Consider the following 15,517-nt stretch of genomic DNA (forward strand, 5'->3'; position numbering starts at 1 on the left):
GAAAAGCTGAAGACTCAGGTGGCTTCCCTGAGAACCCCACCCTGGACTGCAGTACCCCCAGGACCCCTGGAAGGGTCCCCTCCTGCCGACCTGGCCCAGATCTGCCTGGTCTCTGCTGGCTTGTTGGGGAAACAGCTGCTGGAACTTAAACTTAAATTTATGGGGCACATTCCAGTCCAGAAATGAACTTTTACTGCACTGATGAACTGAAAAGTTGAAGCACAGAGGATTATTAATGAATTTGAAAGTTAAAGCAGAAGGGGAGCCCGGCACTGCGGAGTGGACGCGGTGGTTACATGACGGTGCTACACCGGGCTCGGGGGCCCGCTCGGCCATGCACATCAAAGCGGGAGGTCAGTGCTCCTCCCGCTGAGCACGGCCACTGAGAACGGCTGCCTCGCCAGGAGACGACTGCGCCTCTGGTTCAGAGTTGGCCCCAGAGGCCCTGGAGATTTTCAGGTTGTGACGCAAGGCCTCTGTGGAGGAAGCGTCAGGGGCCGGCACCCACAGGCATCCACAGGGATCATTGCCCCGAGGCCCTCAGTGCACCGTGCTGGCCCACCGATGCGGCTGCCCGCCCCGGCCCTCGAGCCACGTGGGCACAGATGTGCCTCACCTCGCAGCCTGCTGCTGGAGTCTCTAACGAGCCCAAATCAATCTCTCCCGGGCGGGCGCTGGGAGCAGAGACGCAGATGAGGTTTCCCGCAGCAGAGCGTGGGTAATGGGAACCAGATGCCGGCCGCGCCGCGTGCACATTCCTGGCACCTGAGGTCATGTGCTGCGAGAGCCACTAGTGGCCAGGGATCCCTCCCAGAGGGTCCTCATCCAGGATGGGTGTGTCCAGGGGCATGGCAGTGACCGGGAGCCTTCGGCCACCCTCATCAGGACACCGTGGCCTTGGGGGCACATGGCGGTGCTGGGCCACTCGCTTGCCTTCCAGAGGTGGCTTTCCCTCCAGCCTCCAGGGGATTGGGCCTTGGCTGTCGTCAGACACAGGTGGTGTGCAGACCTGCTCCTTCCTCCCACACTTGGGCAGGGCCCATGGCCTTGAAGCAGGGGCTGATTTACGGCCAGCAGTATTTTTAGGCCTTTAAGTAATATTGAGGCCGCCCACCCCAGCCAGCCTGGGCTGGGAATCGGACCAACCACGCTTCCCCGAGTTGCGCCCATGGCTGGTTGGCCAGGCGTCCCCTTGTCCCTCTGTGTGTCTGTTGCCTTCTCTCTCCCAGGCCCCGCCCTCAAAAGTGTCAATAGCAGGACCTGTGGGACAGGTAGGAAGGAGACTACAGGGCCCTGAGACCAAGCAAATTGTGGACACAACTCAATCCCCCATGTGCACCTCAGGAACACAGCAGAACAAGCAAGGCTCTGGCTGCCATGACCATGAACAGACCCTGATGGACCCTCCTCGTCCTCCTTGGGAATACAAGCCCGGGACAGGGGCTGGCCTCTTTTGATTTAGGTCCCCATCAAAGCTGCTGCTGCTGCTGTCTTCATTCCTGCCAGGGAAGTCCGCTTTGTGCCTTTGCTTCGGGACCAGATTCACTTCTGCCCCGTGGGGAGCGCTGGGCATACCAGCCCCTCCCAGGTGGCAACACTGGCGTGGAAGGCGTTCTCTGCCCTGGACCCAGCTTCCAGCGCATGAGGACCATGGTTCAGGGGCCTCTATGGAAGTTCAGATTCCTCTTCCATTTGCCTTGGGTTCTCGGTGATCATCAGCAGAGAGCAGACTTGAAAGCAGCCCTTTTCTCCCTGGAAAATACTTCCCCTGTTAACAAATTCACATAAAGATGGAATATGAAGGAGGCGACCCTGCAGCAGGGCCCCACATGGGTTCCAGGGCGTCCATGGCTCTGAGCCCAGGGGTCCCCTGGCTACCCCTGGCTTGAGGCAAAGTCCACGGAAGAGAACAGGATGAGGGCCGGTGATGGTCACACGCGAGCACACGTGGGATTTGCCTTCTCACACATGCGCAGTGACCTCAGCTCCCACAGTCCTTCTCCAGCATGTGCCACTTGGAGGCCTGGGCATCATGGTCCACTAATTGGTGGAGCCAGGCACTGGCCAGAGCCCTGCAAGAGTAGGAGGAGGTCCCTGACCGTGAGATGCAGGGTGGGCGTGGAGGTGCCTGGATGGTCCAGGAACCCAGGCCACGCTTCGTGGAGGCAGGGGCTGTAGTGAGCCTCCTGCGAGTGCTGCAGGTTGGACAGCGTGCGAGTTTGCTGCCAGGTTTTGGCAGGTTCTCATCATACCAGATCCTCCTTCTACTCCTAGTGGGGAAAAAATCTGAATCGTGAATAGGCGTGCTGTCAGACTCATGGCTTTTCTTCTCAGATCAGTTAATTTAATGAATTGCATTATTTGGCTTTTATGATACTGAAACAACTATTTAGTCTTAAAATAACCTGTGACAGAGCATGTCCATTTCTGTGTGGTGGGGCCCAGTCGGAGTTGTTGGGGCCATCAGTCTGTCTCTCGGTAAACTAAGCTGCACCCCCTCCCCTGTCACCCCTCTCTGTTTATGGTTTCAGGAGCCCCAGAATCGAGGCAGGCATCCCCTCCTCTCCTGATCTCTGGATAAGCTGGCAGGGGTCTGTTTGGTGAGTGGCCATGGGTCGCTCTTTCCCATGGGGGGAGGTGTTTTCTCTGCAAGGAAGGCTTGATTTTCTTTTTGGACTGATTTAGGTTTCTTGATTTTTTTTGTTAAGTTGCCTTTTTCTAAGAATTTGTCTCTGGGCATAAAAGCTTTCGAGGTATTTTCATACTACCCTTTTTTTTAGTTGTTTGAAATGATTGCATAGACTCTGCTGTATTTATAAAACTTTCCCATTTTTATCCCTAATCAGTCTTATCTCTGTTGATCTTTAAAAATCTTTTTCTATCATTAAGAGTCTCTTATGGTTTGAAAGAAGAAAAAGAAAAGAAAGAAAAAAAATCCTTTTCTGTTTCATCATTTTTGCTCTGATCTTTCCCTTCCTTCCTCCCGTGTTCTCTGGGCTTGGTCTGTGGCTCTGACTTGAACTGCATTTGAAGTCCGCTTTTTCTCTGCCGACCGACCCCCGGCGGCAGCGGCAGCCTGTGTGCAGCCCTCTAGCTGCATCCCACGTTGGGAAATGTCACCATCTTCATGGGGGGGGTGGTGGAACCCGATTTTTGTTTGTTCTCTGACTGCTGGGCTGATCAGAGTGTTTTTATGTTTCCAAATGTTTGATTTTTTTTTTCTCCCCAGTTTTTTTTTTTTTTTTCTGAATTTTTAACTCAATGCCGGTGTGGTCGGAGAATAAGGTCTGCATGATATCAGCTCTTTGAAATGTGGAGGCCAGTCCAGTTGACATAAGTATTCCACATGTGTGTGGGAAGGAAGTGCTTCTCGTTGCTGGGTGCATGGCCGTACCTGCACGTGCTCTGGCGGCCGTGGGGGCCGTGCAGCCCCGACATTGTGCGTGTGACTGGGCGCCTCCGGAAGGGGCAGGGAGTCCCCGGCGCCGAGGCACATCTTGGCAACTTCTCCTGCAGCCTGTGTGTTCTTGCTTCTGCATTTTGAAGCTGGCTCAGGGACATACCGGTTTAGAATGGCCATCTTCCTGGGGATTTGAACCTTTATACCTTAGCGACTCTCATTATCTCTAAGAGCCTATTTTGCCAACTATTCATATGGTTCATGCCAGATTTCTTCTGATTATACTACTTCTTTTTATAGTTTTTTTTTTCTAAGTCTTTTGCCGTCCACTTGTCTTCAGATGTTGGTGTGTCTGTCACAGAGCTGGTTTTGCACGCAGTGCATCTCATCGCTGCTCTTTCGTACCATAAATACTGCTCAGGCATTCTAACTCCTCAGGCACTCCTTCCAGAAGCCGAGGAGGCCGCCCATGAGGGCACGTTTAGTGGGGGCCTCTGCATGTGTGAATCTGCACATTGATGGTGCCCACAGTTCTAGGTGCTTCTCTGGGTTTGCCCTGGCCCTTCCCCTGGGCTGTGGGGGAGCCAGCCCCCAGCCGACTCACTAGCCTTGGTGGGTCTGTCCCACAGATTCTGATTTCTGTGTCTTCATTTTTATTCAGTTCAAAATACTGTCTATTTTCCCTTATGATTTCTTCTTTGATCCAGTTGTTCCTTAGAAGTAAATTATTTAATTTCCAAATATTTGTCGATTTTGTAGCCATCTTTAATCTAGCTTAATTCTACTGTCAGTGAAGGCATCTGCACAATGTCAGCATTTAGATATTTATTGAGGCTTGTGTTTGGCCCAGCATATGCTGTTACATCTTGGTGAACGCTTGTGTTACGCAGTTGTTGGGCGGGGTGTTCCGTCAGCACGACCTTCGTCAAGGCGGTTGGTAGCGTTCACGTCTTCAATATCCCTACTGATCTTTTCATCCAGTTTTTTGCCAGGTACCGAGAGGTCTTTGAGTCTTTGAGTGTCGTCGTGAATGTGCCTATTTCCCCCTTTCTGTCTGTTCTGCTTCGTGAATTTTGAAGCACTGTGATTACGTGCATTTAAGATGGTTACCACATCCTGCTGAATGGTCATCATGAAATATCCTTCTATAGCTCTTGTCACATCTTTTTTTTTTTTTTTAGTTGTAGTAATTTAATATTTTTAAAATCGAAGTGTAGTTGACACACAATGAATGTTACGTTAGTTTCGGGTGTAACACATCCTTTGTCTTGGGGTCGGCTTGGTCTGACGCTAATACAGCAGCACCAGCTTTCTCAGGTTTCCTCTTTTCGAGGCATGTCTCCCTTATTTTCAACCTATGTCCATCTCTTTTATTTAAAAAGCATCTTTGGGGCTCCTGGGTGGCGCAGTCGTTAAGCGTCTGCCTTCGGCTCAGGGCGTGATCCTGGCATTCTGGGATCGAGCCCCACATCGGGCTCCTCCGCCGGGAGCCTGCTTCTTCCTCTCCCACTCCCCCTGCTTGTGTTCCCTCTCTCTCTGGCTGTCTCTCTATGTCAAATAAATAAATAAAATCTTTAAAAAAAATAAAAATAAATAAAAAGCATCTTTGGCAGTCTTGCTTTTTTTAATCCTTTCTGACAATCTTTGCCTTCTAATTGGAGCACTTTTTGCATGTAGTGTAATTATTGGTCTGCCATCTTGATACTGGTTTTCCACTTGTCACTTCTGTTTTTGACCCTGTTTTACTCCTTTCCTGCCTTCTTGTGTGTTAATCAAATATTCATTTTTTAGTTTTCCATTTTATTTCCTCTCTTGGTTTCTTTGATATAGTTCTTATCATTTTCTTCCGAGTGGCTACTTGCAGGCTCACGGTACATATCATCAATGTACCCAGCCCTACTCAGTCAGTGTCGCCATACCGCATGTGTCATGACCCCATGCTAGAAAGATTCCATTTACCACCCGCCCACCCTTTCTCCTGCCGCTGTTTTACATTTGACTTCTACACACCTTATAAACTTTACAGTGTTATTGGTTTTGCCTTAAATTATCAGTTACTAAACCTGAGATCAAGACCTGAGCTGAAATCGAGAATGAGACACTTAACTGACTGAACCGCCCAGGCATCTCCGGATTTTTTTTTTTTTTTATAAATAAGGAATAGTACTATAAATGTGTTTTCTCTCCTTTAAGATTTTATTAATCTTTTCTTTTCTCTAGCTTATTGTAAGAATATGTGGTATATATTACATGTAGCATACAAAATACGTGTTAACCCTTCATGCTATCAGTAAGGCTTCCGGTCAACCGTAGGCTATTGGTAGTTTTAGGGGAGTCAGAAGTGATAAATGGATTTTCAACTGCGTGGAGGGGGCGCCTGGGTGGTGCAGTTGTTAAGCGTCTGCCTTCGGCTCAGGGCGTGATCCCAGCGTTCTGGGATCGAGCCCCACATCAGGCCACTCCGCTGGGAGCCTGCTTCTTCCTCTCCCACTCCTCCTGCTTGTGTTCCCTCTCTCGTTGGCTGTCTCTCTCTCTCTGTCAAATAAATAAATAAAATCTTCAAAAAACAAACAAACAAACAAAATCAACTGCGTGGGGAGTCAGCACCCCTAACCTGCATGTTGTTCAAGGGTCAACTGGAGTTTATATTTACCCATCTGTTACCATTTCTGATGCTCTTCCCATAGGTCTGAGTTTCTGTCTGGTTTTATTTCCCTTTATCTGGGAGAATACCCTTTAGCATTTCTTGAAATGTAGTTCTTCTGGCAAAAGATTCTCTAGCTTCTGTTTGTGAATAATGTCTATCTCACCCTCTTTTTAAAAAAGAATTCTGCCTACCGAATCTAGGGATGATGGTTTTGTTTTCCTTCACTCACTGTAAAGGTGTCGTTCCATTTTCATCTGGCGTCCATAGTTTCTAATAAGAATTCGTTGTATCTTATCGTTATTATCGGACACAACATGTGTCTCACTCTATGGTGGCTTTCAAGGTTGTGTTCATCTGTGGTTTTCAGTATCTGACTCTCTTGGAACTTCCATAAGTTAGACAATTGGATGTCATTCCATACTCTCTGAGGCTCTGTTCAGTTTTCTTCAATCATATTCCTCTCTCTGTTCTTCAGATTGAATAATGTCTGTTGATATGTCCTCTAGTTTACTGACTTTTTTAAATGATTTACAGTCTGCCATTAAGCCTATCCTACAAGTTTTTCACTTCAGTTACTGAGCTGCTCAGTTCTACGTTTTCAATTGTTCTTTTTTTTTTAAGACTTTATTTATTTATTTATTTATTTATTTATTTATTTGAGAGAGAGAGAGAACACGAGCAGGGTGAGGGGCAGAAGGAGAAGCTGGCTCCCCTCTGAGCAGGGAGCCCAATACAGGGCTCCATTCCAGGACCCCGGGATCAGATGCTTAACCGACTGAGCCACCCAGGCGCCCCTCTTCTTCTTTTTTTTTTTTTTTAAGATTTTATTTATTTATTTGACAGAGATAGAGACAGCCAGTGAGAGAGGGAACACAAGCAGGGGGAGTGGGAGAGGAAGAAGCAGGCTCATAGCGGAGGAGCCTGACGTGGGGCTCGATCCCATAATGCCAGGATCACGCCCTGAGCCGAAGGCAGACGCTTAACCGCTGTGCCACCCAGGCGTCCCGCCCCTCTTTTTTTTTTTAAATAAAAGACTTTTTTTTGTTTTTTAGAACAGTTTTAGGTTCACAGCAAAATTGAGAGGAAAGTACAGGCATACCCCACACTCCCCTTGCCCTTCACCCCCACGCATGCACAGCCTCCCCCGTTATCGAGAGCCCACCGGAGCGGGACAACAGGCTGATCTCACTGACACATTATCACCCGGAGTCTGCGGCTCGCAGTACGTTCACTCTTGGTGGTGTGCCTTCTGTGGGTTTGGACGAATGTATAATGACATGTATCCACCATTATGGTATCACACACAGTGTTTTCACTGCCCTAAAAATCCTCTGTGCTCTGCACAGTCATTCCTCCTCCCGCACTGACCCTTGACAACCACTCATTGTTTTGCTGTCTCTATGGTTTGGTTTTGCCTTTTCCAGAACATCATATGGCTGGAATCATACAGTATGTAGCCTTTTCAGATTGGCTTCTTTTAGTGAGTAATATGCATTTAAGGTTCCTCTGTGTCTTTTATAGTCTGATGGCTCATTTCTTTTTAGCACCGAATAATAGTCCAGTGTCTGGATGCAACACAGTTTATTTGTCCCTTCACGTATTAAAGGACACCTTGGTTGCTTCCAGGTTTGGCAGTTACGAGTAAAGCTGCTGTAAACACTGATGTACAGAATTTGGGCGGGGGGGGCAGAGGGAGAGGGAGAAGAGAGAATCCCAGGCAGGCTCCACACCCAGCACAGAGACTGACATGGGGCTCGATCTCGTGACCCTGAGATCATGACCTGAAAGCGAGGGTCGGGTGCTTAACTGACTGAGCCATCCAGGCACCCCACAGTTTTTTGTATGGATATACATTTTCAGCTCCTTTGGATAAATACCAAAGCCCGCAATTTCTAGATCACGTGGTGAGAGAATGTTTAGTTTTGTCAGGATACCACCACGCTGTCTTCCAAAGTGGCTGTAGTGCATTCCCGCCCCAGTGAGCGAGAGTTCCTGTGACTCCACAGCCTCGCCAGCATTTGGTGTTGTCAGTGTTCTGGACTTTGGTCGTTCCAACAAGAGTACAATGGGTATCTGGTGTTTTCTTTATAATTATTATTGAAGTATAGTTGACATACAGTGTTATCTTAGGTTATTGTTCTAATTTGCATTTCCCTGATAACATATGACAGAAGCACTTTTCATGTGCTTACCTGCCATGTGTTGATCTGTGGTGAAGTGTGTGTTAGTCTTTTGCCCATTTTCCAATCAGGTTGTTTGTTTTCTTATTGTTGAGTTTTAAGAGTTCTTTGCACATTTTGGTTAATAGTCCTTTACCAGATGCAAATATTTTCTCCTGTTTTGTTGCCTGTCTTTTCATTCTCTCACCAGTGTCTTTCACAGAGAAGAAAATTTTAATTTTAGTGAAGCTTAGCTTATCAATTCTTTCTTTCATGGATCGTGCCTTTGATATTGTGTCTAAAATGTCATTGCTGGGCGTCTGAGTGGCTCAGTCAGTTAAGCATCTGCCTTCAGCTCAGGTCATGATCCCGGGGTCCTGGGATCGAGTCCTGCATCAGGCTCCCTGCTCAGCGGGGAGTCTGCTTCTCCCTCTGCCCCTCCCACTGCTCCTGGTCGCACATGCACTCTCTCTGTCTCACAAAAATAATAAAATCTTTTTAAAAAATTAAAATAAAATATCATTGCCAAGCCCAAAGTCATCTAGGGTTTTGTCTTATGTTATCTTTTATGATTTTTATAGTGTTGTGTTTTATATTCAGGTCTGTGATTCATTTTGAGTTATTTTTTGCAAATTAGAGGTGTGAGGTCTTTGTCAAGAATCATATTTTTGCACGTGGATGTCCAGTTTTTCCAGCACTGCTTGTTAAAAGAGTATCTTTTCCTTCATTATGTTTCCTTTGCTCCTTTATCAAAGATGAGTTGATTCTATTTATGTGGGTCTATTTCTGGGCTCTGTATGCTGTTTCTTTGATCTGTCTCTTCTTTCATCAATACCACACTGTCTCGACCACTGTAGCTTTCTAGTAAGTCCTGAAGTCAGGTAGCGTCAGGCCTCTGACTTTGTTCTTCTCCTTTAACATAATACGTTGGCTGTTCTGGGTTCGTTCTTTTTTTATAATCTCCATTTTTCTGCTAATAATTCCTGTCTGTTCACTCATCAGGGAAATTGTTCTTTATAATTATTTGAATGCATTTTCTTTCATTTTTTTGGAACGTACTTAAGTAGCTGCTTTAAAGTTTTTGTCTGATATGTTCAACACCTGTGCCGTTCTGGGCCAGTTTCTATTTACTGCTTTTTTTCCAGTGGACTATGGGTCATATATTCCTGCTTCTTTGCATGTCTAATAATTTCTTTGTTTGTGTGCTCAACATTGTAAATGATACGTGATGGAGACTCAGAATTCTAATCTTTTGCTCTGAAGAATATTTACTTCTGTCCTTGCAGAGAGTTCGCTTACTGGCTGTTCACCTTGAACTTGTGGGGGCTTGGCTTTACGCTCTGTCAGGGCAGATACGTGGGAAGCCCAGGGTCCTTCCCAGGCTCCTCTAATGTGGCAGCACTCCCCTTCTGCACTCTGCCTCGCCTTCAGACCATGTAGAGCTCTGTCTCTAGCATTGTTACAGTAGGTCCAGGGTAGGCCCTACCCGATTATTCCTGAAGCAAGACCATTGTAGCATCTCAGCTGGTGTTGGGTTGCCAGGCCTTATTTGCGCTTGGGCCGGCTGGACCCAAGATCACAGTTGATCTCCTGTATCTGTTCCATTTAACTTTGCTACAGTCACAGTCCGGTAAACCTCATGTGGTGTCGTGAGCATGCACAGCCCAGCCCTCCCACAAGGACTGATGGGGAACCCAGATGCAACTGCAGGCCAGTTGCCTCCATGCTGCTGGCTCACCCCACAGATTAGCTGCTCCAGCTGCCCCCACGCTCTGATCTCTGCCTCCTCAGCTTCATGTGGCCTCTGCGCACCACCTAGGTTTTGTGGCTGGGACACTTCCCCGGGCAGATTGCTGCCAGAGCGTTTGGGAGGCTCTTCTCATCAGCTGCCCCTCCCCACCTGTTGTCCACTGCCTGCCTGGACACGGTTGCTAGCTATTTTTTGTCCAGTCTGATGGTTGGTTTATAGCATGAGGACTGGTCTGGTACCAGTTACTCCATCATAGCCGCATTCCTGTTGTTCTCACTTCATGAATGATACGCCCGTTTATCTCTAGAACAGCCAGCCATAGCTCTTCATTGCGAATTGTACCCTTTATCATTGGTAAGTATGGTACGTAGTCTGTCTTCGTGCCTTTTCCTCTGAATTCAATGTTTCCTATTACTGACACTGGACCCCTGTTTCTCTTGTCTGCACTCTCCTGGTATATCTGCTAATCACCCTTTCGGTGTCTCTCTTACACATAGCACAGATTTGGATTTAACTTTGGAATCTAATTATAAATCTGTTGAGTATATTTTTGTGGAGAAATACAAGGGCAAATACTAGGAAAACATGGCACCTCGTGTCAGGGATGGGGAAGGAAGTAATGTTGTTTTTGTCATTACTTACAGTGGATTGTCAGATAATCTCTCAAGTATGAGGTTGACGATTTTATCTTAGCCCCAAGTGACAAAAGATGAACAAATCAGTGAATTTAACAAATATCCCATCCCTCACTATCCTCCCATATTTCGGTTAGTTACATAACCGGTTCTATAGCCGTAATCCGTGTATTGTTTTAGATCTAATCCTACTGGTAAGTAGATTACTTGCTTTCTGCCAGATCATCTGCTAAAGTTCTCTGGTTATCTCTTATGAGACTGGAGTTAATCTTCCAGTCCTTCAAGAAGAGCTTATGGGAGCATATTCTTTAAGTTCTTACATGTTCAAAAATGCTTGTCTCTTGTTTTTATACTTGAACAGCAGTTTGGCTGAATATAAAATTCTTGGCCCATGCCTGCCTTCGCAGCTTCCACCATCTGCTGGCACAGAGGTGGCCGTGGAACATTTTGAGGACGGCCTAACCTTACCTCACAATCGACATGATCTTATTTGCCTGAGTACCAAAAGGACTTTTTTAGCTGTTAAGTCCAGTGATCTTCCTAAGGCGTATCTTAACATTGACCGTCCTATAGCCTGTCTTTGGATCTGGATCATAAGGCTTCAATTTTTCTAGAAATTAAAAGTGATTTTCTAAATCCCTGAATGTTAGAGCACCTCTGCCTGTCTTCCATGTCTGCTGTTTTCTCTCCAGTCCGTTGTAACTCTTTGTTTCCCTTTCACTTTGCTCACTTTGTATCATTCCTGTTCTTACTGTCTTGTTCCAGGCTCCTTCTGCCATTTCCCATTCCCTCCATTTCTCTGAGGTCTTCCTTCCTCTTCTTTTCTGTGCTCTGTCAGTTCAGCTTTCCTCCTCTGTGTTTTGCTGCTTCAGGTTCTTGTTTTATAGAGGTAACTGCTTCCTGAGGTTTGGGTTTATTAAATTATGGAAAAAAAAAATCCTTGGTGACAATTTCTGTTTGCTTCCAAGGGATGTTGCCATTTGTTTTTCCATGTTTCTTTCTTCCTTTTCCCTTGTGTTATCTTTGTAGAGATGCGTGATTCTTAACCAGGACCACCATGGCCCCATTAGGAAGTGAATTAGGAGAAAAGGGTGTGCTGGTAAGGGACAGCAAAGGCAACCTCAGGGCAATGGGGGCTCATGGTGCATGGGGCTAGGCCAAACACAAGGTCAGTAGAAGGAAGTGGCTACTATGTATTGTCACAATGATGGCAAAGTGCCTTTGTCATTTAGTGCGTGGGGACAGAGATGCCAGATTGCAATGCATGAGACAGTGCCGTGTAACCATAAATAGCTGTGACCACAAAGGCAGCTCCGATTCCCTACCTGCTGCAGGAGGCACGTGTCGGTGAGGGTCATCACCCAGCACTGACTGTGGGAGCGCTCAGCCTCCAGAGAGAGGTTGGCTCCCAGTGTCTCCATGCAGATAGAAGACGCCTGTGCAACTCCTTGTTTAGTTTTGCCTGCCCTCCTCTGAGAACCAAGCTAGGGACTAAGGTTTCAGCCATGGCCAGTGTGGCAGGTCTGCAGGTGCTCCTGCACCCACTCCCCCCCCCGTGGCCCTTCAACCCTTTTGCCGAAGATGGACTCCGCGTCTCTCATCTTCCTCATGCTGTGGACAGGCGTGAGGTTTCCCCAGGAGAGAAACATGCAGACTTTATGCTGCTATCAAGCTGGAGATGCATCTTGCTGGGATGCTAGAGTGCAGTGTGTTTCCGTGGTGAGGGGCCCCAGGACCTGGCCCACTGAGGTCTTTCCTGAGGGCCTGATAGGCAGAGAAACAGCAGCCCCTGTGTTCCTCCCAGACCTTGTGTAGGGGAGCAGCTCTGCGGGACCACAGGGGCTCTCTGAGGGAAGGGCCTGAAGTCTTCTGTCATAAGTCAAGGGCTCAGTCAAGGGCAGCGGTCAGGCTGCTCCCCTCAGCAGGTCTGTGCCTGGCTCCTGGGAGGTAGGGAGTAAGTTTGCAGGAGCATATGGCCATCTTGGCGGCCTACATTTCCCTCCTTGTTCTGGCTGCCAGACTAGGACTGTCCATGGGTGGGAGCCCCTGGGACAGGTCTAAGAAGCCATTTCATGGTTCTCTTGATCTTACAGGTGTGCAGAACTCACGAACTCACCAATCCTGGGATCGCTGATGTCAAGATCAGGCCAGACCGCAAGATCCTGGCCACTGCGGGCTGGGACCATCGTGTCCGTGTGTTTCACTGGCGGACGATGAAGCCACTGGCTGTACTGTCCTTCCACAGTGCCACTGTCCACTGTGTGGCCTTTGCCACCGATGGCTTGCTGGCCGCAGGGTCTGGTGATCAGCGCATCAGCATCTGGTCGCTCTACCCGGTCCGCAGTGACGCGTCCACTCCCTTGTTGGGACACGCTGAGGGCGGGGAGGTGGGCGCCCATGCTTTGGCCTGATCCAGGCATGTGGAAACCATGCATCGGGACTCCCCCCCGCCCCCAGCCAGCCAGTCACAGTTCTCCTCTTCCAGTTACAAGAGGTGCTTGGTCCATGGTCTTCATTTTCTGCACAAGGCGTGTGTTTCCTTTTGTGGAATACAGCATCTGTACGACAGTGACTCTGCAGTTTACCAAGAGTAACTGGGCAGGCGCCTGGGCAACTGTGGCCCAGGCGAGAGGCCAGCCCGGGGCTGCTTTACAATAAACCTCTAGATGCAAGCCCACAGGCTCAAGGGACAAATTCTCCAAGGTGACACCCCGGATTCCCTCTTAGGGTCAGCTCCAAGAGCTCGCCTCAGACCTTCCACTGGGTAGGGTTGACCCCTGTCCAGTGGGGAACACCGAATGTGATCCCCAGGTCCTGCTGACTCGTGTGGCTCCTCACTCCGGGGATGGCCAGGGGCTCCTGACGCACAGGGCTGAAGCCAGAACCAATAGAAAGAAGTGGCCAGACCCTGCAAGGGAGCAAGGCAGGAGGCGGGTGGGCTGTGGATGGCGGCAAAGGCAGAGAGAGCTCGTGGTTCAGGGCCAGGCCAAGCGCAGGATCCATGGGAGGAAGTGCCGCCCCAACAAGAGGAAGACCAAAGATGGCAAGGTGCCATCTTCAGGGTGGAAAGCACGGCAGAATTAAGTGTTGCCGACACAGCCACCAACAACACAGAGCCAGCAGTGTGCACACAGGGCAATTGGGAATTAGCAGCCAAAGCAGGCAGTGTGTCCGGTCTCCTTCCATGCATGGCTGGGCCCAGCCATCAGGGCAGCTTTTAAAGCTGGGCTGTTGATTGGGAAGGAATGTGACCCTGGAAATTGGGATGGGGGCTATGGGCAGCCACTGAGGAAGCTGGGAGCCTCAAACCCCTTTGTTCTGCTACCTTTTTTGCCAGAAGAGCCCCTTTCAGTCTCTGACTGAAGAGGTCAGTCCTCCTTTACCTGGAGGACCCGGAATGGCTCCCCCTGGGGTGGGGTCCTTGTGGGACACTCAGGACCACCTCCCCCCACGCCAGCTTTGCTTATACTAGACTCAGGCCCCAGGAGGCCCCAAAGGGTGAGGTACAAAGTATGGCCTGTGATGAGGTGGCTATGCTCCAGAAGAACTTCATGCAGATAGAAATCTGGAGAACACGTGTGGGATCCAGGTGGCAGGAATATGAAACGCATCAGGCCAAATCCATGGAAACAGGGCCACTAACAGAGGGTCTGGACTTGTTGCAGCCCAAGGAGTAAGAAAGGGGCCCAAGGGTGTGGTTGCTTGGTTAAAACCTGGACCACAAGGCAGGTTCGCTGAGGACGGTTGCAATGCCAGAACCAGCGTGCCGCAGAGGGAATGGCCCAAGGGGTCAGGGAGATTGGGGTATTTGAGGGGACTTAGCCCATGAGAGCTGCTCACCCTCCACAAGAGGGGCCAGAGCCTTTCCCCAGGACGTTGAGGAGTGCATCCGCAAGGGGAACCCAGCATCCCTGGAGAGCTGCGGTTTCTCTTCTCTGCAGGTCGGTTGGAGCCACTGTCACACAGCAGGACCTCTAAATGCAGCGGAGTCCTTGGCTCTCAGAGTGGCAAGGCCTAGTCGTGGCACTTAGCCCCCAAGATGGAGTAGGCGTGGTTGTGTGGTGGGCAGCCACGGCCCCCGGCAGCCAGACCGGCAGAGATGTGGGCATGGGCTGGCGACCTTGGGGCCCTGGAGGCGGAGCTGACAGGCAGCCCGATGAGGCTAGCTTGATCTCGGGCAGAAGCGTTCTGGATCGAGCAGACACATGTCTGACCCGGGCCACCAAAATAAATTCACCACCCCTCAGTCCCCGCCCCGGGCTCCTTGAGGAAAGACCCCACCACACTGCCGACAATGTATACTGCTGGTCTTCTGCCCAGCCTCCGCGGGGACCTCTGGCCCCTTCCTCGGGGACTGAATACCGCGGGAGCTCGTGCAAGGCCCATCCTGGGGACTGGCCTACCCACGTGGGCCCTGTTGGACAGAGGTGCTGGCGAGTATCCTCCAGCACCTCTGGGAGGGACCCCGCCGGCCCCTGGGTATCCTGTAGCCACGTCACTGGATGTTGGGGGATACACCCAGAAGGATTTCCACATGATGAATGTCAGAAGGGGAGGCTCTGTTTAGCCTGCAGGCGTTTGAACCTCCCAGTCGTGAGGAAAACCGCCGAGTAAGCCACTCTCGGGGTGCTCCTCATGGGGAGGCTGTCAGGTCAGAGACAACGGAGCGTGGCCTCACCGAGCCACAGCCCTGCATGGCTCCCACAAGAGGCCCCATGCTGAGGGTGTTCTCCTGGAACACGGCTGTGGCCTGCTCAGTGCTATTTCCCACCTCCCTCTTCTCTCTGCTGACACGACCCAAGGCACTTGGGGTGCTGGGTTGTGGGTGGTCATTTTGGGAGGTGACCCTCTTGTAATCCCATCTGTGGCCAGGCAGCCACAGGCTGATGCCAAACAGCGAAGAGTAGTCCAGTGAGTCTCAGAACG

General features: G+C 49.6%; 1 protein-coding gene across 2 annotated transcripts in view; it reads left to right on the top strand.

The window, feature by feature from the left end:
• Positions 1-15,230, top strand: part of GNB1L (G protein subunit beta 1 like) — a 61,021-nt gene extending 45,791 nt beyond the window's left edge. For both annotated transcript variants that reach the window (XM_045815135.2, XM_045815134.2), the window contains exon 7: positions 12,685-15,230. In XM_045815135.2, coding sequence (XP_045671091.2) covers positions 12,685-13,002 — 318 coding nt within the window. In that variant the 3' untranslated portion in view covers positions 13,003-15,230. The remainder of the gene's footprint in view (positions 1-12,684) is intronic.
• The last annotated feature ends 287 nt before the right edge of the window (positions 15,231-15,517 follow it).

This window comes from Ursus americanus, chromosome 30 (genome assembly GCF_024610735.1).
Source record: "Ursus americanus isolate L20-20 chromosome 30, mUrsAme1.1.p, whole genome shotgun sequence".
NCBI lineage: Eukaryota > Metazoa > Chordata > Mammalia > Carnivora > Ursidae > Ursus > Ursus americanus.